The sequence below is a fragment of the Haliotis rubra genome, unplaced genomic scaffold, assembly GCF_003918875.1.
Source record: "Haliotis rubra isolate DU_JTF1 unplaced genomic scaffold, ASM391887v1 Scf455, whole genome shotgun sequence".
In the NCBI taxonomy this organism is placed as follows: domain Eukaryota; kingdom Metazoa; phylum Mollusca; class Gastropoda; order Lepetellida; family Haliotidae; genus Haliotis; species Haliotis rubra.
The window spans coordinates 602,121-624,214 of NW_025767141.1; the positions used below are offsets into that span (position 1 = coordinate 602,121).

General features: G+C 38.8%; 2 protein-coding genes across 5 annotated transcripts in view; one reads left to right on the top strand and one right to left on the bottom strand.

Annotated features, from left to right (window-relative positions):
• LOC124290011 (coiled-coil domain-containing protein 180-like) overlaps nucleotides 1–22,094 on the top strand; it is a 66,612-nt gene that overhangs the window by 35,215 nt on the left and 9,303 nt on the right. Inside the window, exons 7-8 of the mRNA XM_046726689.1 lie at nucleotides 18,863–19,125; nucleotides 21,284–21,365. Coding sequence (XP_046582645.1) covers nucleotides 18,863–19,125; nucleotides 21,284–21,365 — 345 coding nt within the window. The remainder of the gene's footprint in view (nucleotides 1–18,862; nucleotides 19,126–21,283; nucleotides 21,366–22,094) is intronic.
• Nucleotides 741–8,396, bottom strand: LOC124290013 (arrestin domain-containing protein 4-like). 4 transcript variants are annotated; one of them, XM_046726693.1, is made up of 2 exons: nucleotides 8,314–8,396; nucleotides 741–2,617 (listed from the first exon to the last, which is right to left on the bottom strand). In XM_046726693.1, exon 2 carries the CDS (start codon nucleotides 2,520–2,522, stop codon nucleotides 1,338–1,340), a length of 1,185 nt encoding a protein of 394 aa, XP_046582649.1. In that variant the 5' UTR covers nucleotides 2,523–2,617; nucleotides 8,314–8,396; the 3' UTR covers nucleotides 741–1,337. The 4 variants fall into 4 exon arrangements, with proteins under 4 accessions (XP_046582649.1, XP_046582648.1, XP_046582650.1 ...); XM_046726692.1 differs by lacking the exon at nucleotides 8,314–8,396 and adding an exon at nucleotides 7,892–8,281; XM_046726694.1 differs by lacking the exon at nucleotides 8,314–8,396 and adding an exon at nucleotides 7,739–7,843.

Consider the following 22,094-nt stretch of genomic DNA (forward strand, 5'->3'; position numbering starts at 1 on the left):
GGGAATCGAACCCGGGTCTTCAGCGTGACGTGAGGACACTTTAACCACTATGCTACTCCACCGTCCCACTGAACATAAGAAGAAATGCTCCATCAATGGTATATGTGTACATTATACTTCCCACTTGTATCTGTTTTACAGTATTTTTACAGTTGATAAAAGGAAACATTATTTCAAGAATCTTGAATGTTGACAGAAATCTGAGTGTCTCATTTGGTTTAAAATAAATAAGCATGTGTAACAAAACACTGGCATATTGCTCAACCAAACTGAATCTACATGTACAAGGTACAAACTTGGAAAGGTGTTGAGGATGTTTGTTTTTTAAAAATGCCTTGGTTTCCTGTGATCTATTTCACAGACAAGGATTTACTACAATATTTATTTCTTTTTAATTACTGTTTTCACTGACAAGATTGAGCAATTTTACAACTGGCTTCCGACAATTGATATCTGCACTATAAAAGGACTGACTGAAGTTTATTTTAGGTGCATAGTTTCAACTGGGCAACACATTGTGCCCATGTGGGGAATCTAACCGGGTCTTGTAAGCATGAAATATAGAAGGAAGTATCATGATAAAACAACTTTCATTGGTCTATTTTTAAGCATGAAATGTCCATGAAAACAGATTATTTTTTTCAATGGGCTTGAATGTTTATGTCAAAGATCAGTATGAACACTGAAGTGTATCATTGTGGTATTACATATCAAATGCTTAAAAACAATAACAAACTCTGTTTTGTAGTTTTAAAATCTCTTTAAAGCTGACAATTATGAAATAAATGCATGATTAATTGAACATATAATATTATTTTGTAAAATTCTGCATTAACATTTGATTCCAATAGTGACAAATGACAGTAAAATAGTATTTTATACATATATATACTAGCCCCTAATGATACTATGTAAGTATGTCCATTGCACTTGATAGTCACTGGGTAATATATATTCCTGTACACAGGCTAATCCATTTCAGTGATATTTACAACACACACTTGACAAGGAACTGTCAAAGTATGTACATGAAATTGATATGTGATTGTTCCAAGAAGCTCATCAATGTCAGTGAGGTGTCTCTGATTGACAGGTGCATATTCCTTGTTAATAGCAAGAATGTCTTTGTGGATTTCTCTTAGGATGATTCATGGATAAAAATCAATTTCAAATTATTTGGTAAGTTATTGTTGTAAAATAACAGTAAAACTACAGTGGACATCTTCAATTCTCAAACCAGTTCTTATCTACAAATTTGCATAGAATAAATATTTTGACCAGTGGCAACCCAAAACAGAATATATTTATGTATTTACTAGTACTTTCTAGGACCGTCTTCATAATTTGGTGTTCTCGATGATCTCTGGTGGCTCCTCTGGAGCGTTCCTCATCCCAGCGTGACCACCACGATTCATGAAGGAATTATGACGAAACAGAGGATTGTTGATGACGCTCCTGTCATCGCTCCGAAGCTCAGGTGGTACTCCCCCATGCCAGTCATTGACCGTGTCACGTTCGTCGAACCCATTACCTACATTGTCCAGTACAATCCCCTTCATTTTCACTGTCCATTGACTATTGATGTTGTTATTTGGCTTCTCTTGTTTCGGAATTTCCAACCCGGCTGGGTGAGCTCCAATCAGGAGAGGAGCTTCCAGTTTCACCTCAACTCCTCCTGTCAACTCCACCCGAAACTGGAAAAGATACGACAAGTCGATAATATCGCAGTATTCCAAGTTCGATTCGGGGATGTATGGCGGAACGGTGAGACGAACATATGACCATCGCCTTCCGTCATTGTAGGTTAGGTCATACTCATCACGTTTCTTGTTGACTATCTGTCGAAAGTTCGTGGTGTACTTCTTGGCATTGTATGTACTATGCATGATGATCGATGCCTGGACAGCTGTGATCGTACGCCGACTTTTGTTTTTCACTTCCGCGTGAACAAACAAATCTTCTCCAGGCACACCACCTTGCTTGTTGAGTCCTGCGCGAACATAAACATTCCCAAAAGTGCACGAAGCCCAGAAACACTGATTCCGTTCTAACTCCAATGGTGTTTCTATGGAATCTGGCAACGGACTCCTCCTTAAACACAGAAACGGCTCACTTGTAATAGCTTGATCAATAGACTTATCTCCCTTGACCGTTGCTTTCATTAGGTATGTTACACTCCCATATTTTCCGATGTACGAAGATGGGAGGTTTTCGGGAAGCTGGTACGCGAAAGGGAAGTCATTGTTGCCGACATGAATCCCTTTTGGTCGTCCTCCCCGAGCATCGATGACAACCTTAGATGCATTGATGTATGTCTCATTGGCGGTGTACGTCTCTCCAGTACTCTCATCGTCCCAGCCAACTGAGCCCTCCCCGACTATCGTGATGAATATTGTCCTGATGAAGGTGGGTCTGGTTGATTTGATGCAGATGGAGCCACGCACCACCTCGCCAGGTTGGTACTGATACTGCTCGTCAATGTCATGCTCCAGAGTGATTGACAACTGCTCAATTGCAGACATGTTGTATGTGTCTGGTTTAATCCGGTTGGTTGGATGCGGAGTTCAGGCTTGCTGTTTGAGCTGCTTCAACTACATCACAGCATCCGGTTCCAGATCTGAAACAGATATATCATTATCAAGTATTTTGTTGATGAAATGTTCAGTTTTGCTGTTAAAATATGGCACATTGTAATATTCTAATGACAACTTGCAGATGTACCTTTTACAATATTATGCAACTTTTTATCAAACCATAACTTGCCACCATAATATTGAACTTTATGGATAATAAATTCTTTTATTTCGTGAGTGCAATGTTTCGATACAGATTCCTATACCATTGTCAAGCAGGAATGACAACGGTATAGTAACTGTATCAAATCATCGCACTCCCAAAATAAAAGTTGTTATCCATAAAGTTTGTTAAATATTGTACGTCCCAACTTCTAAAATGCCTCTCAAGGAAGTTGCCACCATAAATTTCAAGTTTGCAAAAACAATGTATTCACTGTTATACAGTCAAAATCAGACTTTTACATTAGTAAGTGATTACTGGAATTCTCAAGTCAAACGGGAACGATTGCTGAAAGTATGTGGCGGTGTTCTGACTATTGTTCAAAACACATGAAAATTAATCCCTCTTCAAAAGTGATGTGATATATTCAGTACCCTCACAAACAACAAACTGAACATGTTTCAACCTCTTTCCAGACGGAAGTCTGTTCGGAGCCAGCTCGTTTACCTGATATGTTCTGTGTACCTGAGAGTCGGCAGTGATGGACATGAATAATACATACATTGATCCTTCACTAATTAATACCGACTTTCTCCCTCCCTGGATTAAACGAAACGAAGTAGACTAGGTTAAATTGGGGCCTCTCAATCAATAAATGTAATGTAATGACCTCCTAACGGGGACCTCGAGACAAAATTGCATACTAATCTGAATAACAAAGGGACAAAAGTTAGAACTGGTTTTGTTGCTGATGCTGTTTCTGTTTGTTGACGTTGCTGATGAACAAATGGGTTGCCTCAAATGGGTGACTGTTTCAATCAATATCGATTGTATAGTCCTCTTTAAATACGAATGCATCTTTATCAAAGAAATAGCAATTTTAAGTTAATAAAAATAAATACCTTCTTAATTTAGGGTCAGTGTAGACTAACTAAAAGATTAATACAAGGAGAAATCAAAATTTTGTCAAACAGTTATGGCGGAATTACTTCTCACCTTTTAACTTTAAAATGATTAATATTCAAGTTTTCATCTTTGGCAAGATGTAGTTTAAGAACTTTTGGAAAAAACTGTGTTATGTTAAGTTATAATATGTAAAGTTAAGATAAATATTAAGGGTAAAAGAGCATGAGAAATATTTCGAAATTGTAAAACCTTTAGAAAGTCTGTCCATGTAACCTGTAAATCATAACTTGAAGAAGGCTGTTTAGTGTTGACCAATTGTGTTGGTTTGTGCATTGTGCTCGGTCTAGTGGGCTCATGACAATAGGCTACAGGTTACCTGGCGCTGTTTTCCCAGGTAAACTCAATCAACAGGTAGTTCAGACTTAAGATTGAATATGTAATATCTTTACTTGTATCAACTTCCAAAAACTTTATTAACATGTCTGCTTTCAATCTGACACATTGGAAACTTGTAACCATGTTTACAAAACGAACCATACAAAACTGACACTGATTAGAAGGGTGGGGATGGGGTTTGCAATATGTAAAAGTAGTTTTCTTTGAAAATGATAGTGAATAATCATGTGGATTATGGTCACTATCTGTAGAATGGATTGGCACAGAGTGAGTATGGTTTTACGCCGCTTTTAGCAATATTCCAGCAATATCAAGGCGGGGTACACCGGAAATGGGCTTCACACATTGTACCCATGTGGGGAATCGAACCCGGGTCTTCGGCGAGACGAGCCAATGGTTAAACCATTAGGCTACCCCACCGCCCCGGATTGGCACAGAACCCATATGATATAGTCCTGCTGTAATAATACTAAATATCCAAATGAAGCAAGTCTAGATTTCCTCTGGTTCTGAATCTTCCATCCCTTTTTACTTTAAAAGGAGTTGCTTCTATCAAAATCATATATGTATATTCAGACACAAAACATCAGTCTACCATTGTTGGGGCTACTCTATTTTATAAACTTTTTTTATTTAATTTGTGTCAAAACATGGGCAGATGTTTGATTTTTGTTGTCACAGGCACAAAAATGTCCGAAATTATGTTGATTTAATAACACCTTCATCTTGTACATTAAATTAAAAAATCATGCTGGGGGGTTGTTTTCGCTCTGACTTTAGTGTATTTAACAGATTTCTATCTGAATTTAGCTTTAGAACTTGTCTGTTGTATCAAGTAGATCAACAAATATGGCCTCATCTGTAACATGTCTTCATTCAAGCTAAATAAGTGCAATCTTGCAGAATTTCTTTTCATGCCCCATCTGTGTGATCGGAATACAATGTTATCAACACCTTTCATTGTCCGTGAATATCAATTAACACAAGGACAGCCTTAGGGGAAATGTTGCATCACTGCAGGGTGTTGAAGTATATTGTGATAACCTGACTGGGATCAGCTCCATCACTTGTCCATCAGGTGTACATTGCACATTGTCAATATCTAACCACTAGCTATTGCAGTCTACAATCGACGAAATGTCGATGGAAATGTAATCATTCGTGCTGAAGGAATGGTTCTTTTATATGCTGCCTGCATCAAATTCACTAAGAAACTTGTCAGTCCTGGTGTTGATTGATGACTATGAAAGTGTTGACTGTCGTTTATCCCAGTAAAGATTATAGGTACTGGATGATGATAGTGGTCTAATGCCGACATGTCTGTCAGTATTGACACTGTTACACGTACATTGCAGCAAATATTGTCATAGCTCCGACATATACTGAATAAATATTTCAACACCTCCCTATTGACATAATATTGTTTATATAATGTTTGGTTAAAAATTGCATGTAGGGTATTGTGCAGATTGATTACAGTGTTCAGGCTGTACAACTGGGATCTGTGTGAAATATGAAATATACAATGACAGGTCTCAGGGGCTTGAAGTTAGCACAGCTGTTCATGTACTAAGTAAATGGACGGTTTTAGACTCAAGGCACAATGATAAGTCAGTAGCTCTGTACACTGTCTAGACTTAGGGTTAGGCAAGGCAATAGTTTTATTCGGTTCCTCCTCCACCACCATCATCATCATCATCAGGGACGGTGGGGTAGCCTGGTGGGTTAAAGTGTTCGCTTGTTACGCCAGACCCGGGTTCGATTCCCCACATGGGTACAATGTGTGAAGCCCATTTCTGGTGTCCCCCGCTGTGATATTGCTGGAATATTGCTAAAAGCGGCGCAAAACAATACTCACTCACACATCATCATCATCATCATCATCATCATCACTTCCAACTTGATGCAATGGATTATTTTCTTGATTTTAGTACCCATATGAATCCCCAAACTTCTGGACTAATATCACATTTTTACCCAGGCTGTTTAACAAATCAGATTGTGTTAGCCTTGTACAATGAATAATGAATGTTAACGAACAAGGCATATTATGTTCCTGTTCAGCCTGATGTCAGTAGTTGTAAATGACTCAGACACATGCAAGAAAGCTAACATTAAGAAACAAGTCTTTGTCTGTACTGAAGGTGAAAGCTCTCTAATTAATTTGTAATGAATCCAGGCCATCTTTACATTTCAACCAAACAATTAGTCTTTCATTTGTCCTTTCCAAGAGCCTCCCTCACAGCTGCCAAATTATAATGTAAGCCAGTTAATTATGTTGAGGGTATGTTGTAGGGGCAAGTTGAGGACAGTGAGGTGGTATGCAAATTTAGCAATATTCAAACAATATGATAGCAGGAGACACCAGAAATGGGTGTAATGTGTTTTTCCCGAGGCCAAAATCCAAACAAGGATGGTTAGTAAATGGACCAAGTTGTGTTATCAGCTGACTGGGCCACATCTTCAAACACAACTTGAGAATGTGTGTTGAAATACACCACCGTTACCTATGTTACGTGTCTCAACTCTGTGTCATGTACACATTACATATTTAACATACCTGTCATGTAAATTATGCTAGATTTCAAAAAGATTATTCACATGACTTGATAATTAAGTTCCTTGAGGCAAGAAAACACAATGCTTCATAAAAGTTGCACAGTGTAAATATATTGTGACTTAAGCTTGTTTGTGCAATCTAACCTGTTATACGAGTTCCTAAAATGTAGATGATGTCAGGTTTTACTACATCATGTCAGCACGATTTGCCTTCCATTTTAACATGTTTGTTACCTATTCCTGTTTTCGTATCTCCAAGATGGGAAGGAATTCTGATCGTTCCTGACATATTGGTGTGTGGATAGATCTATTAGGGTTAGGGTTGTGGTTACCTAACCCTATATAATTCATAAACTAATTCGATTTCATATTAATAAAACAAATCATTAATTAACAAACACTACATATAATGTTATTTATTTAAGTGGTTGGTATTATCAGAGATCCTACCAAAAGATATATTGGAAAAAGTGGAAAATCAGTTCATTTGAAAACAAACCTCCCTCACATTATGGCCCAGCCATATCTATAATGTTATAAAATTATATTGAAATGAAATTATTTTTTCTAGATACAAAATATATTTGAATATATTTTCAACTTTTGGAAGGACATTCTTTCTATTCCAATATCAAATTTTCATAAATATTCAAACATTTTTGATTACAATGAATCATGATCAGTGTCCCAGAAAATAGACTGATTTGAAATCCTGTATTGTGTTGAACATTAATAAACAGTAGTTTGAAACACCTGATTTGTCATCAAAATGAGGTTGTCATCATTGATTACACAGTGGAACAGTTTCCTTTGTACTTTGATGAAATGAAATTCACAATATCCTGGTATGGCAACCAGCATTAAGTGTCGTCTATATACCTGGGCCTCCTTTCACAAAGCACTAAGGTGATCGTAAGTCACTAAGGTAACCTTAGTGCAATGTTAAAGAATGGGAGTTAAGGTTAACCTTAGTAGAGGTTGCTTCGTGAAAGGAGCCTCTGGTTGTCAACTTCGCTATACCATATATATAAGTACATTGTATTTCAGCAGTAAGACTAATGACATTTAACATTCTTACAATTATTGTAACATTAGGACATGAAATACATTTCACTTGATCTGAAATGAACGACTCACCTACCCGACAGTCTGAGCCGGTACGTATCAGTACAGCATGAGTTGTCAAGTTTTCTATTCAATAAGGGGTGGGGTGACATCTACCCACTACCTGCCATGTCTTCTGTGAAATAAACACTTGTACCTATCACTCGTCAATTTCACATACACAACGTACCTCAACAAGTGTATTCTCTCCAGAAACTTGTCTTTGGTGGTGGTTATATTTCACAAGGTGTTGATCACTACGTGGTGGGTTTCATTCTAATCTCTGCTACCCCATCCTTACTGGGTCAGTCTGCATTATGAGGACTTGGTCGTCAGTCAAGCAAGGAAGACCGTATAGTCTGCCCACGCTATTTCGGGATCATAAAACCTGTTTTTCCAACTCAGTGAAGAAAGATCTCTGACTGGATGAATAGCTGTGCACACCTGATCTCGTTAGAGCCGTAGCCTCGGCGCAAGATCAACCGTCCTTCACAAGCACTTCAGCTGCTATGACAATGCTGAAAAAGCTTCAAATACAAACTATCATTTTCAGACTTGGTGCTTCTGTCATAGCCATTCATTCGTTAGTTGACGTGTTGTCAAGGAACCTACCTGTTTGGTACAAGTGTATCGAGGCCCCTGATTGGAGGAGACTAGACTATATGTGGCTTGTGGAGGAGTGACTCCAAGCCTGACTGATGTTGTTGTAGTGCTGGCTTGGGATATAAGCTGTCTTTAAGGAGACCTCTCTAATGAGGTTACATAATAGTTGCTTTAATTGGTGACTGAGCCATGTTCACAGGCTTAAATCTGTATGTTTGTCATTAAGAGGTTGATGCATTTCAGAAAACTTACTTAAATTTTGAAGAGTTATTTATAGGTAAATTAATTATATTTGTGAACTTGTCTGCAAATTTAATTTGTTTCTTTTCAAATATTTACATCACTGACTATTCTAGATCTGTCAGGTTGTCATCAGTTCTATAGCAGCTTCAGTGCAGTAGTATCAACCTTTAACATTATGGGTTTCACAAGTGGGTTCACATCAAATTGCATGTTTCACTAATTAACAACAAACATAAATTTCATAAAATCAGCTAATCTTTGATGGATAGTAATTTCATGTGTTTTTAACTTCTGCTATTAATCCCTGTCTTTATGAACCTTGTTCACTCTGCAAAATGGTTGAGAAAAGGAATAATCATGGTAACAATATCAAGGAGCAATGCTGGGTTTCTACTAGTGTTTGCTCTAGAAACAATTATGTATTCCATGCAAGTCAAGGGCTCCTTATCCTAACCTAATGTATAATGTACAGGTTTAAGACATCCCCAGATTCAATACTTCTGCATCAGACTGGAAGGACCCAAGGACCCTATAATTTCAACACTGGCCGGACCTTGCAGGACTTTGGGGATGATACATGATCAATACTCAAACTAATAAACATTTCAAGTTATTTTCTTCCTCCAGATTATAACTGATAAGCTAGTCATATGTCTGTACCTGTCTGTCTGTCATATGTCTATAATATGTGGCAAGTCTAGATTACCACAGTTTCTTTTCATTATATTTTATTATTATAATTTAGAAACCGATTTTTCTGTAAAATATGTTCATTTCCGAGATTAAGTGTTAGTCTAGGTTTCTACACATGTATCTGTCCTGGACTGCAGGATGTGTGAAGGACTTACACTGCTCTACAAGCTGATATCTCTTGTGATTTATGAGAAGCAGCTACTGGAACAGACATATGACTGGCTTATCAGCTGTAATATGGAGCAAGAAAATAACTTGAAATATCAGTTGTAATATGGAGGAAGAAAATAACTTGAAATATCAGTTGTAATGTGGAGGAAGAAAATAACTTGAAATATCAGTTGTAATGTGGAGGAAGAATTTAACTTGAAATATCAGTTGTAATGTGGAGGAAGAAAATAACTTGAAATATCAGTTGTAATGTGGAGGAAGAAAATAACTTGAAATATCAGTTGTAATGTGGAGGAAGAAAATAACTTGAAATATCAGTTGTAATGTGGAGGAAGAATATAACTTGAAATATCAGTTGTAATGAAGAATATAGGAAATAAAATAACTTGAAATATCAGTTGTAATGTGGAGGAAGAAAATAACTTGAAATATCAGTTGTAATGTGGAGGAAGAAAATAACTTGAAATATCAGTTGTAATGTGGAGGAAGAAAATAACTTGAAATATCAGTTGTAATGTGGAGGAAGAAAATAACTTGAAATATCAGTTGTAATGTGGAGGAAGAAAATAACTTGAAATATCAGTTGTAATGTGGAGGAAGAAAATAACTTGAAATATCAGTTGTAATGTGGAGGAAGAAAATAACTCTTGAAATATCAGTTGTAATGTGGAGGAAGAAAGAAAATAACTTGAAATATCAGTTGTAATGTGGAGGAAGAAAATAACTTGAAATATCAGTAGTAATGTGGAGGAAGAATATAACTTGAAATATCAGTTGTAATGTGGAGGAAGAAAATAACTTGAAATATCAGTTGTAATGTGGAGGAAGAAAATAACTTGAAATGTGTGTTAGTTTGAGTATTGATCATGTATCATCCCCCAGTGTTGGAAATTACAGGGTCCTTGAGTCCTTCCAGTCTGATGCAGAAGTATTTGAATCTGGGGATGTCTTAAACCTGTACATTATACATTAGGTTAGGATAAGGAGCCCTTGGCTTTCTTGCATAATTACAGTGTTCATGAATGGTCCTGTAAGTTTCAGATGTCTGTCTGACCAATTGAAAATTTGCGGGACCCATAAATTAAAAATTAAACACACTTTTCAGATCTAACATTTCTTATAATAATTATATCATAATTGGCATCGAAATTATTAACAAACATAAAATTTATAGACAGCAAACAAGTGTCACATCTCACACATAACATCTTCAGTCAGTCATTGTGAAATATACAGTCAGACACTTGGGCCGGCAGGTTGTAGACTTCCATCAGACCGTCGGCGAATCTGCCAGATTTGTCCGAGGGTCAGACGCTATTTGTGAACACTGTTGATTTGAACTCTCCCTGGGATACATTTTGCCTTAAACAGACTGAATCAGACTAACAGCAATAAGCTCTATTTTCTATCCCTTAATTATTGTCTGAACAAATTATTTTCGTCCTTGAAAAGACCCTTTGCAATGAAACAAAATATTTGAATTCTTTTATTCACATTTCGTTTTGAGCATAGGTGATGTGAACAAACTTCTACACCTTACCCCTAGACAAGTGGTGTGATCCTCCTGGATATAGTAGACATGATGATCTGGGACTGTTTGTAATTCCTTCTGTACAACAATTAGCGTTAGATAATGACCTGCCTCCACCCTCAGTCTGACTAGGTCTCTAAGCAGTGCTGGTATTATTGCTGCCTCCACAACTACCTCAGGGAGGAGGGTCCAGGAGGCTTTGCTGTCAGTAATAATTACACAGTCCAGGACTTCTGACACTGTCATTGCTGAACTCCAGTAGAGTGAGTGAGTGAGTTTTGGATTACGCTGCTCTCAGCAATATTCAGCTATATAGGGCGACGGTCTGTAAATGATCGAGTCTGGACCAGACAATCCAGTTATCAACAGCATGAGCATCAATCTGCGCAATTGGGATATGATGACATTTATTAACCAAGTCAGCAAGCCTGACCACCCGATCCCGTTAGTCACCTTTTATGACAAGCGTGGGTTACAGAAGATCAGTTCTAACCAAGTTCTTCACGGGTGAACCTCAGTACAACCCTACTGACCTCCTTCATTTACATACATAGTACTGTAAGAAGCAGTGGAATATTTCAGAAATAAATATGTCCAAGCACTATCTGTGGTGTGTAAGAAGAGTGAGTTTGGTGTTCAACCACAGTAGCAGTATTCCAGCAATATCACTGCCGGGGCGCCAGAAACAGGCTTCATACATCGTATCAGTGTGAGAAGCTAACCCGGACCCTCAGCATGACTTGTCAGTTGTTATTGTTACATCAAGGAGGTGAAGGTTGTGTGTCTTACATCAAATTCACTTGAATAATAGGTGTGAATAGTACATGGGTGTTCCAGGTGGTAAATGCCACATAGGTGTTACAGGGTAAATGGTAGATTTATGTGTTACAGAGGGTAAATGCCAGGTAGGTGTGTTATAGGGTAAATTGTACATGGTTGTGTTATAGGGTAAATGGTAAATTCATGTGTTACAGGTGGTAATGCCAGGTAGGTGTGTTATAGGGTAAATGGTATGTGGGTATGTTACAGTGGGTAAATGCCACATAGGTGTGTTATAGGGTAAATGGTATGTGGGTGTGTTACAGTGGGTAAATACCAGGTAGGTGTGTTACAGAGATGGTGGTACGTGGGTATGTTACAAAATGCCAATAGGTGTGTTACAGGGTAAATGGTTAATTCGTGTGTTACAGGTGGTAAATGCCAGGTAGGTGTGTTATAGGGTAAATGGTATGTGGGTATGTTACAGTGGGTAAATACCAGGTAGGTGTGTTACAGGGTAAATGGTATGTGGGTATGTTACAGTGGGTAAATGCCACATAGGTGTGTTATAGGGTAAATGGTATGTGGGTGTGTTACAGTGGGTAAATAAATGGTGTGTTATAGGTGTGTTACAGGTGTGTTACAGTGGGTAAATACCAGTAAATTCGGGTGTTACAGAGGGTAAATACCAGGTAGGTGTGTTATAGGGCAAATGGGACTTGGGATATGTTACAGTGGGTAAATACCAGGTAGGTGTGTTATAGGGTAAATGGTACGTGGGTATGTTACAGTGGGTAAATGCCAGGTAGGTGTGTTACAGGGTAAATGGTATGTGGGTATGTTACAGTGGGTAAATACCAGGTAGGTGTGTTACAGGGTAAGGCAAATGGTATGTGGGTATGTTACAGTGGGTAAATACCAGGTAGGTGTGTTATAGGGCAAATGGTATGTGGGTATGTTACAGTGGGTAAATACCAGGTAGGTGTGTTATAGGGTAAATGGTATGTGGGTATGTTACAGTGGGTAAATACCAGGTAGGTGTGTTATAGGGTAAATGGTATGTGGGTATGTTACAGTGGGTAAATACCAGGTAGGTGTGTTACAGGGTAAATGGTACGTGGGTGTGTTACAGGGCAAATGGTATGTGGGTGTGTTACAGTGGGTAAATACCAGGTAGGTGTGTTACAGGGCAAATGGTACGTGGGTATGTTACAGTGGGTAAATGCCAGGTAGGTGTGTTATAGGGCAAATGGTACGTGGGTGTGTTACAGGCGTTTTTGAGAGTAAGATTTGTCTTGTAAGTCTTCATTGTCCAGGGCTCCTCAGCAAACATGACTGTGTCACTATCTTGTCATCTGAGTAACCACACTTTGTTTGTTTTATATAACTTGTTCTGACTAACGCCTACATGATGTATGCTTCATACTTGTTATGTCAGGAGTGCTGCCTGTGTTCAGATTTCTTTTGGTCTCTGTAATTGTGTTTATTTGAAGAGATTTGTCCCCGTGATATGCATCTGGTCAACATTACATATGTTAGGGTACACAGATTCTACAAAAAGTTATTGACTTGTACCAAAATATCTCATTATAAGAGCTCGCTCACACACTCACTCACTCACTGTTGTCAAGAAAATATATATTTACAACTAAGCAGTCAAATTACCTAAATGTGGAAAAAGTTTACCATATATTTTGCTATGCCACCCCGGCCAAAACAGCACCCACACAATAATGTCCTAATAAGGGCATGTGTCACAGTACAGCTTGTCCTTGAATGACAGGAGTGGACATGAATGATGTTTGTTTGCCAGCAGGTCAGCCAGGGATTATCAGTTCACAATGTTTGCATGTTAACAGATCAGAGAGATCTGCCCAACAGGTGTATAAACCGGGCAGTGACCTGTGGTTCTGTACAGAGTCTACAGACACACACAGATCAGAGAGATCTGCCCAACAGGTGTATAAACCGGGCAGTGACCTGTGGTTCTGTACAGAGTCTACAGACACACACAGATCAGAGAGATCTGCCCAACAGGTGTATAAACTGGCAGTGACCTGTGGTTCTGTACAGAGTCTACAGACACACAGATCAGAGAGATCTGCCCAACAGGTGTATAAACCGGGCAGTGACCTGTGGTTCTGTACAGAGTCTACAGACACACACAGATCAGAGAGATCTGCCCAACAGGTGTATAAACCGGGCAGTGACCTGTGGTTCTGTACAGAGTCTACAGACACACACAGATCAGAGAGATCTGCCCAACAGGTGTATAAACCGGGCAGTGACCTGTGGTTCTGTACAGAGTCTACAGACACACACAGATCAGAGAGATCTGCCCAACAGGTGTATAAACCGGGCAGTGACCTGTGGTTCTGTACAGAGTCTACAGACACACACAGATCAGAGAGATCTGCCCAACAGGTGTATAAACCGGGCAGTGACCTGTGGTTCTGTACAGAGTCTACAGACACACACAGATCAGAGAGATCTGCCCAACAGGTGTATAAACCGGCAGTGAGATCTACAGACACACACAGATCAGCCCAACAGGTGTATAAACCGGGCAGTGACCTGTGGTTCTGTACAGAGTCTACAGACACACACAGATCAGAGAGATCTGCCCAACAAGTGTATAAACCGGCAGTGACCTGTGGTTCTGTACAGAGTCTACAGACACACACAGATCAGAGAGATCTGCCCAACAGGTGTATAAACCGGGCAGTGACCTGTGGTTCTGTACAGAGTCTACAGACACACACAGATCAGAGAGATCTGCCCAACAGGTGTATAAACCGGGCAGTGACCTGTGGTTCTGTACAGAGTCTACAGACACACACACAGATCAGAGAGATCTGCCCAACAAGTGTATAAACCGGGCAGTGACCTGTGGTTCTGTACAGAGTCTACAGACACACACAGATCAGAGAGATCTGCCCAACAAGTGTATAAACCGGGCAGTGACCTGTGGTTCTGTACAGAGTCTACAGACACACACAGATCAGAGAGATCTGCCCAACAAGTGTATAAACCGGGCAGTGACCTGTGGTTCTGTACAGAGTCTACAGACACACAGCTATAGAAACTTAGTTCCCATCGTCCTCTTGAGCTCAGTTCCTGTGATCACAAAATATCAGCACCAGTTTTCCATTTACATTTTACAAACTTATCAAACACTGACATTGGGGAAAGGGAGATAACTTGTATGGCTTAGAAATCAAGCAGTTATGTTTTTAGATAGAAACATTTTTTGCAGCAAAAGGTTTTTTTCAGGTTTTGCTTGGCTGTCAGTGAGATTTTCATTACTGAATTTCTCGTTAACTTGTTAATAATCAGTGGGAACAGCTGCCATGTTGTTGATATTGCAAATGCAACATTGAAGCTGGTTTGAGACTCACATTCTGATTGGTGTCAGTTGTGTAACCAGTCAAACTGGCAAGTTAAAATCAAGGGCGGGTAATTTGAGTGAGTGAGTGAGTTTAGTTTTACGCCCCACTCAGCAATATTCCATCTATATGATGGTGGTCTGTAAATAATCGAGTCTGGACCAGACAATCCAGTGATCAACAGCATGAACATCGATCTACGCAATTGGGATATGATGACATGTGTCAACCCAGTCAGTGAGCCTGACCACCCGATCCCTTTAGTCACCTTTTACAACAAGCATGGGTTGCTGAATATCGATTCTAACGCAGATCTTCACAGGTAGCAGTTAATTTGAGATTGCTGGAGTTAGTGTAGGTTTACAAAAATGCAAGCACTGGAAATATAGAGGGTAGCACTTGTCAAGATTTGTGATTAGTGATGTAGTATCTGAAACAGTATCCATGTGTAATTACAGTAATGGTCAATAAGTAGTGGTGATGGTGTGTGGTGATGGTGTGTGGTTCTGTGAATAGAGCCAAGGTCACAAATGAGTTGAAGTCAGGTGCGTAGCATGTCAAGTTTTTCGGGTAAGCCCGATAGGTTGCAAAGCTTTAAATTTCGATAGTATTTGAGGTGTTTTGGGCAAGAATTAGGAAAAAAACGTTTTTTAGCAAAATTCATGTGTAAGCCCGGCCTTTTTTTATAATGGTAGCTACACCCCTAGAAGTTAAGCAACTTTGGTCGCGGACAGTCCTTGGATGGGTGGCTGTGTTTGGCATCTTGATTCCTGAGAGTTTCTAGGACTTCAGTCCTGCCCCACAACGAAGCACACCTGACACATGTGGTTTCACCTTAGGCAAATGAGTTTGTTCATGAATTGCCTCTGTTCACCCAGCAGTGAATGGGTACCCGGTGGGATGGGTCATATGACTGTTAACCTTTTAGCGCCTCACAGGCAGCTTGGGTTATCCGGGGTAATAATGCGTCAGCCCCTTGAACATGCACAAGTGTGTGGAAACAGGCACTTTATAAATGGCCATTATTATTATAATATTATTATTATTAAATGTCACCCTTCCTCCTGAATTCCACTCATCTCACATAGCAGACATGTACATTCACACCCTACTGTTTAGCCCCATACATTATCCTCCAGATGAAAGGATCTCTGGACACTGGTTACACTGAGTCATCATCAGTATCGCAGGTGTCATACAGTCATCAGTATAGCCATGAATATACATTGTCTTGCAGGGAAATGAGTCTGTGTGTAACTTGTGGGAGTCAGATGAGCACTATAAGGAGTAAGGAATGTGAAGTTTGTGCAAACCTTACCATTGCTTCACATTGAAGCAATGTGTAGATTACAATTCCGAAACGCTGTGACACATTGCACAATAATCTTACTGTTTGTGTGATGTATGTTGAGCATTGATTGGTTTGAGGACACATTCATTTCCCATATGCTGAATCCAGGCCGTGGTTTGATTTGTTGGTTAAAATTCCGACACTGGAAGGCACTGTCGCATAGTGCATACAAACCTGTTGGGCATTGCGACTACCAGGTTGAGTTTTACTGGGAATTAGAGTGTTTGATGGCTGATGTTTCATCGATTATGTTGTCAGTGATGTTTGCTATCTTATTGAAAATTAAATATGCATTAAGTCAACACTGGACTTGATGGAGCCTGGGTGTGCTGTCGAGCAGGTTATTGATTGTAAAACTTGGCTTACTTAGTACGAGTAAGTAAAAGTCAACATTGACATGCGAAGAAACTGCTGCCCACTCTCATTATCACAAACCTGAAAGACATCACATGGGAACTTTCATTTGACAGGAACAGTTTCAAAAGATTAAACTGCATATCAACAAATACTTAATAAACCAAACATTTGACTGATAGTGATTATCTCCTAAAAGCTGGTATCCATGGGTAGAAACAGTGTGGGTGTTTCAGTTCATAGTTTGAGGTGATCTAAGTCTACTATTGAAATCACTAGTCTGAAACCAAAGTAAAATTCTGTCAGGTCCAGCTCAAAATTGTCCACATAATAACACTAAAGTCTGTTGAATATGGTGAGAGCCGTAAATAGTCTAGTTGACAAAGAAGTCTTTTACACAGACTTCTAAAGAACCATTTCAAGGTGTACCTCGCTGTCATAGGCCAGTTGTACAGGTAGCTGGACTGTATTGCAAGGCAGATGGCAAGTAGTAGAAGGTAACAGTAATTCTGTTCTTACCTTGTATACAATAAAATAATCAAATATAATACAGGAATCTGTTATCAAATAACCAACCAAAACATATTATGCATTGCAGTCATTTCTGTAGATTATAATGTGAATGTATGGACTATGATTTGTTTTTCATACCACAGTTTTACAGGAATCAAACTATATGTCTTAGGATTAACAATGTTCCCACTGCATGCCCCCTTGGGCTTAAAGAGTGGATGTCAGAATGATTTTACATTTATTTAGTTGAAGTACAGGTCTACATATGTTTTATATGATAGTAATTGTTCTGGTAAGAAAAACAGTCAAAACAGTTAGAACTGTTCATAAAAGCTTCACTAGCCCAAGTTAAGATAAAATACCTTGTAATGTTTAAACAATGGTTAAATCATGAAATATGTACATGGTAACTTCTTTGAGAGGCATTTTAGAAGTTGTATAGGCAGGGTATGAAACTCCAAAGATATTAAGCCAGACCACAGCGCTGGTTAGCAGTACCATGCAGTACTCGTACCCCATGGGACTCAGTAGTTGTACTGCTGTCAATCACTATCATTATGTGAATGATATAAACCATTATTACTCACCCGTTGAAGATATCACTGTTTAACAATTTTACAATGTTATTACACATTGTGTAATACCATCGCGTGATGTCGTACGTATGACGCCAAAGTGGTTTACAGTTATGATGTCACAATGCTAATACCTCTGTCACAATAGTATTAGACCTTGCTTGACTCGCGGAAAGCTGAGAGTCATCACACTCGTTGAATTCTTAGGAAAAAGGTACTTTGCTCGATATTATTTTGCTAATGTTGGGTGAGTAATAAATAAAATACTAAACTATATCCCGTATTGCAATACAATACTATATCTCGCTTTCGCTCGTTAGATACCAAATCATTCACTCATTTCATAAATATGGTATTACACGGGACATCGTTTAGTATTCTCTATTCCTTCAATGCCATACAGTTATTTTTATCATGCACATATCAGAAGTATTTTAGGCTCAAAACTGTTTGATAGCCCCTTGTACTAACAGTCTGGATTGGTTGACAAGGTGCTACATGCTGATGATAATGTCTTTGCATAGGGGGAAACATAACAAACTCACTGAAGAAATGTTTTCTGCCCACCTGCATCTAAATAGCTGTATCTTTAAAGATACTCAAGAAAATACCTATGTAACAAGAATTTATTCAAGACAAAAGAAATGGGGATTGTTTTGGTCTAGTGTAGTCCATGGGAGCTGTGTGCTGGGATGAGTGTTTTTGAATCCTAACGTTTAGTTCAAGTTTGATGTGGTAACTGGCTAGGTTATGATAACTGGAGCTTGTAGCTGTTATGTATGTCCTTGTTTAGTGATGCAAAGACTTACAGACAGTTGGGGGACATGGCCAGAATATCTTTCAGTTTTATGTTTGTAACTATTTCGGTTTGTGTGCCCCTTTTGAAGCATAGTAGTACAAACTGTTAGTCCATACATGGCGTTTGTGTATGTTGGCCGATATTGTTGACTAGTTGTTTAAGATTATTTACCGTCATTTTCAGAAGTCTTCAAGTCAGCTGCCTCTGGCTGTCAGTGAGGTACTGTCAACAGAACGGGGAACGACCTTCTACGTGCTGACAGTCGCTGGGGAACATGGGATACCTCTGAGCAGTGAGGCCAGCCCAAAGTCAGTGCCGGCCACGCCCACTAAGAGGTCGCTAACCCCAGCCTTCATGACAGAAGAACAGACCAATGATGACAACATGCCAGAATACATCAAGAATGTCGACATTTCCTCCTCGCTCCTCATAGAAATCAGAAAAAAAGTAAGAATATTTTGTAAACTCACCGATTCTGAATAAATCAGCTAACTCATGTATTTGACATTTTTTTCCAAAACAGAATAATAAACTCGAAAATTTAAATTTTGGCAGGGTACCTTTGCACCCCTTGACATCCAATCAGGGATCATGTTATACCTGGCCGTGACATCCCTCGTTATATCAATCACTGTTTTGTCTGGTCCAGACATGTTTATTTTAGGCTGCCATGATATGATGAGTACAAAGTTAAAAAATCAACCATAAAACGAAGAACAAATGAATGATGGAGACCTGACTGGGGCCTCCAGCCACGAACCCTCTCTTGGGTTTATGATTTAGAAGCCTTTCCAATATTCTGAGAGTATTTTACATTTCTTACTCTAATTACTTTATAACTACTCACAAACTTGAAAATATCCAGAACTGGTTCTTTTGTTCTTTCCTTAAAAAGCTGATTGGTTCAGTCCCCCCTGATGCATTGCGTGATGTTGCTGCAATACTGTAAACATGATATAGGTCAGGCGATGTTCTTACTTCGAGTTTGGGCACTTTTGACTTTCGACATAATAATAAGGTCACTTATATAGTGCTGAATTCCAAGCGGCAGGGACATACTCTAAGCGCATACAGCATAAATAGAGATTATTAACCTCGTGTGTTTCTGTATCATTAATATCATATATTATGAATAAAAATTGTATTAAGCGAGCCTTTGGCGAGCATAATACATAATTTTTATTCCTAATATATGATTTTAATGATACGGAAACACACGAGGTTAATAATCTCTTTATCATGTAATGTCATTCTTAAAATTACTCTAAAAATAGAAGCAAATCGTACGTGAATTTATATGAAGAGAATCGAGCATTCGCGTAAGAATACTTAGCGGTACACCAAGGTGAAGGTCGTTCATGACTGTGGCATATAGTTGTGACTAGTCGCTAATACAGTGCAAACATAACTCATGCTTAAAATGAGATCTTTCTGTCTAAAAAGAACAACAAAATTGGGCAGGGTTTTCCTGGCAGTGTTTCTATTTTCACTGCGGGTAATCACCTCATCAATATCAGTTTCTGATACCTGACGGAACGGATCCGTCATCAGTATTGTGATCGATAGATCAAAATCCTTGGTTGGTACCTATCTTAGACGATTGCCTTTCAGTCGTACCTCATAATCCGTACCTTCAATTTGAACGAAGTACTCCGTTTCATGTTTTCCAAAGTCAATTACTGCAGTAACGACTGCAGAACCTCGGTCATCAATTCTTACAGAATCACCAATTTTGAGAATGGGGGCAGCCATGTTTGTTTACAAACAATGTAAACTCGCGACGACGTCATCAATGAAACGTTTTAAGATTCGCATTGCGTGTATGGAGTTTTGTGAAAGTAGTTCGTGGATTGACCTTATTTGCATAGTTATCAGATTTGGATACCAAGTTTATCAGATTGCTTTATTGCACCGATAACACCCTGCATTAGATGATAATGGACATTATTACCCCAGATAACCCAAGCTTCCTATGCGGCACAAGAATAATCGGATTACTTATTCCACCAGGTACCCATTTTTTCCTGATTGAACAGGGGCAACTTAAGCCTGTCATTTGACTTTATTGTCAGTAGATCCTAGTGTTAAGGTATGGACATGTGGCTGTAGTCACAGACTGTACTAAATTCATAGGTTAGTATGGTTCATTTCATTAGAGTACCAATTCAAACGCAGCTTTGCTGCATGGTTGAAGGGAGACAACTCTTACCTCTAAACGGTAAGGTTCACTTTTGTTTGAAGCTGCATAAAAGTTTTGTCAGGCTTTTAGTAAAACAGTTCATGTTTCTAAAATTTGGGTTTATGATGATCTAGATTCTTAGAAATTATTCAACTTTATTACATTTTCAAACACTTTGGGAATTGATAAACATATGCATTGTTCAGCATATCTGAATATGTGAATATTTTCAGCGTTTGTTTTTAGGATGCAACAATTATCTGATACAGCTTTTCGTGATTAACATCTTCATTGCATTCTCACAGAAAGACTGTTTTTTGTCAACTAGAATGAATCTTGTTTGATGAATGATTAAACATGGAGATCTGTCATGTCTGCACACCAGTTTTCCATTTGTGTCCTCACCGTACAGTGGTTTCTTGCAGGATGAGGATGAGCTTCCTCAACCACCTGGAGGACTGGATGACTCAGGCTGCGGAGCGAGCCAGCAGCGTCGTCGTGGCCAAGGTACACCATAGTCACAAAGTTTAATGTGCTCTGGATCTGTTCAGCCATAACAGAGTCTTGTTTCCCTCATGATGTTATGGAATATTGCTTAAAGCGGCATAAAACCACACTAACTCAAGATAGTCAGGACATTACATTTAGTGATTTTTGTTGTAGTCTTTTGTCTTTTGAAGGTTGAAATATGTTCCCGATACCTTATGCTTGGCATCAGAGTAAATAGGTCTTGAATGTCTGTTTTCATACTCTTACATATACTACCCATCAAAAGTTAGACTTTAGCACTCACTATATGTTATGTTTATATATATATATATACGGTTACATCGAAGATGAATTTCTCCACTAACTTAAGGGCAACCATCTGCAAACTGTATGCAGATGAATTGCAGTACCCTTAAACATTATGGAATATTTAGCAAAATCTAGATTTTGTCCTTATCCTGACTCATGATCTTTTGCTTATCTCTTTCTTCTATCAAAATTTTGAATGTTAGTGGAACACTTGAATCCCTTTGTAGTTCCCTAAAAGCGGAAACAGTACCCTAAAACATTCACTCACCCACAAGTTACCTCCCTTTTCCCCACTTCTTCTACGTGAATGTTACAGTCCTGTGACCAGCCATACTTGCCACTATCTCCTTCATCGCCCAAGCAGATGGTTGGACGAGCACTGGAGTCCCGTATGCGGTATTATATCCTTTACATTTAGATCCTATATCAAAATTACGC

Excerpts from the sequence above, each read along its gene's own strand:
- LOC124290013 (XM_046726693.1), bottom strand. The coding sequence starts at position 2,522 with ATGTCTGCAATTGAGCAGTTGTCAATCACTCTGGAGCATGACATTGAC.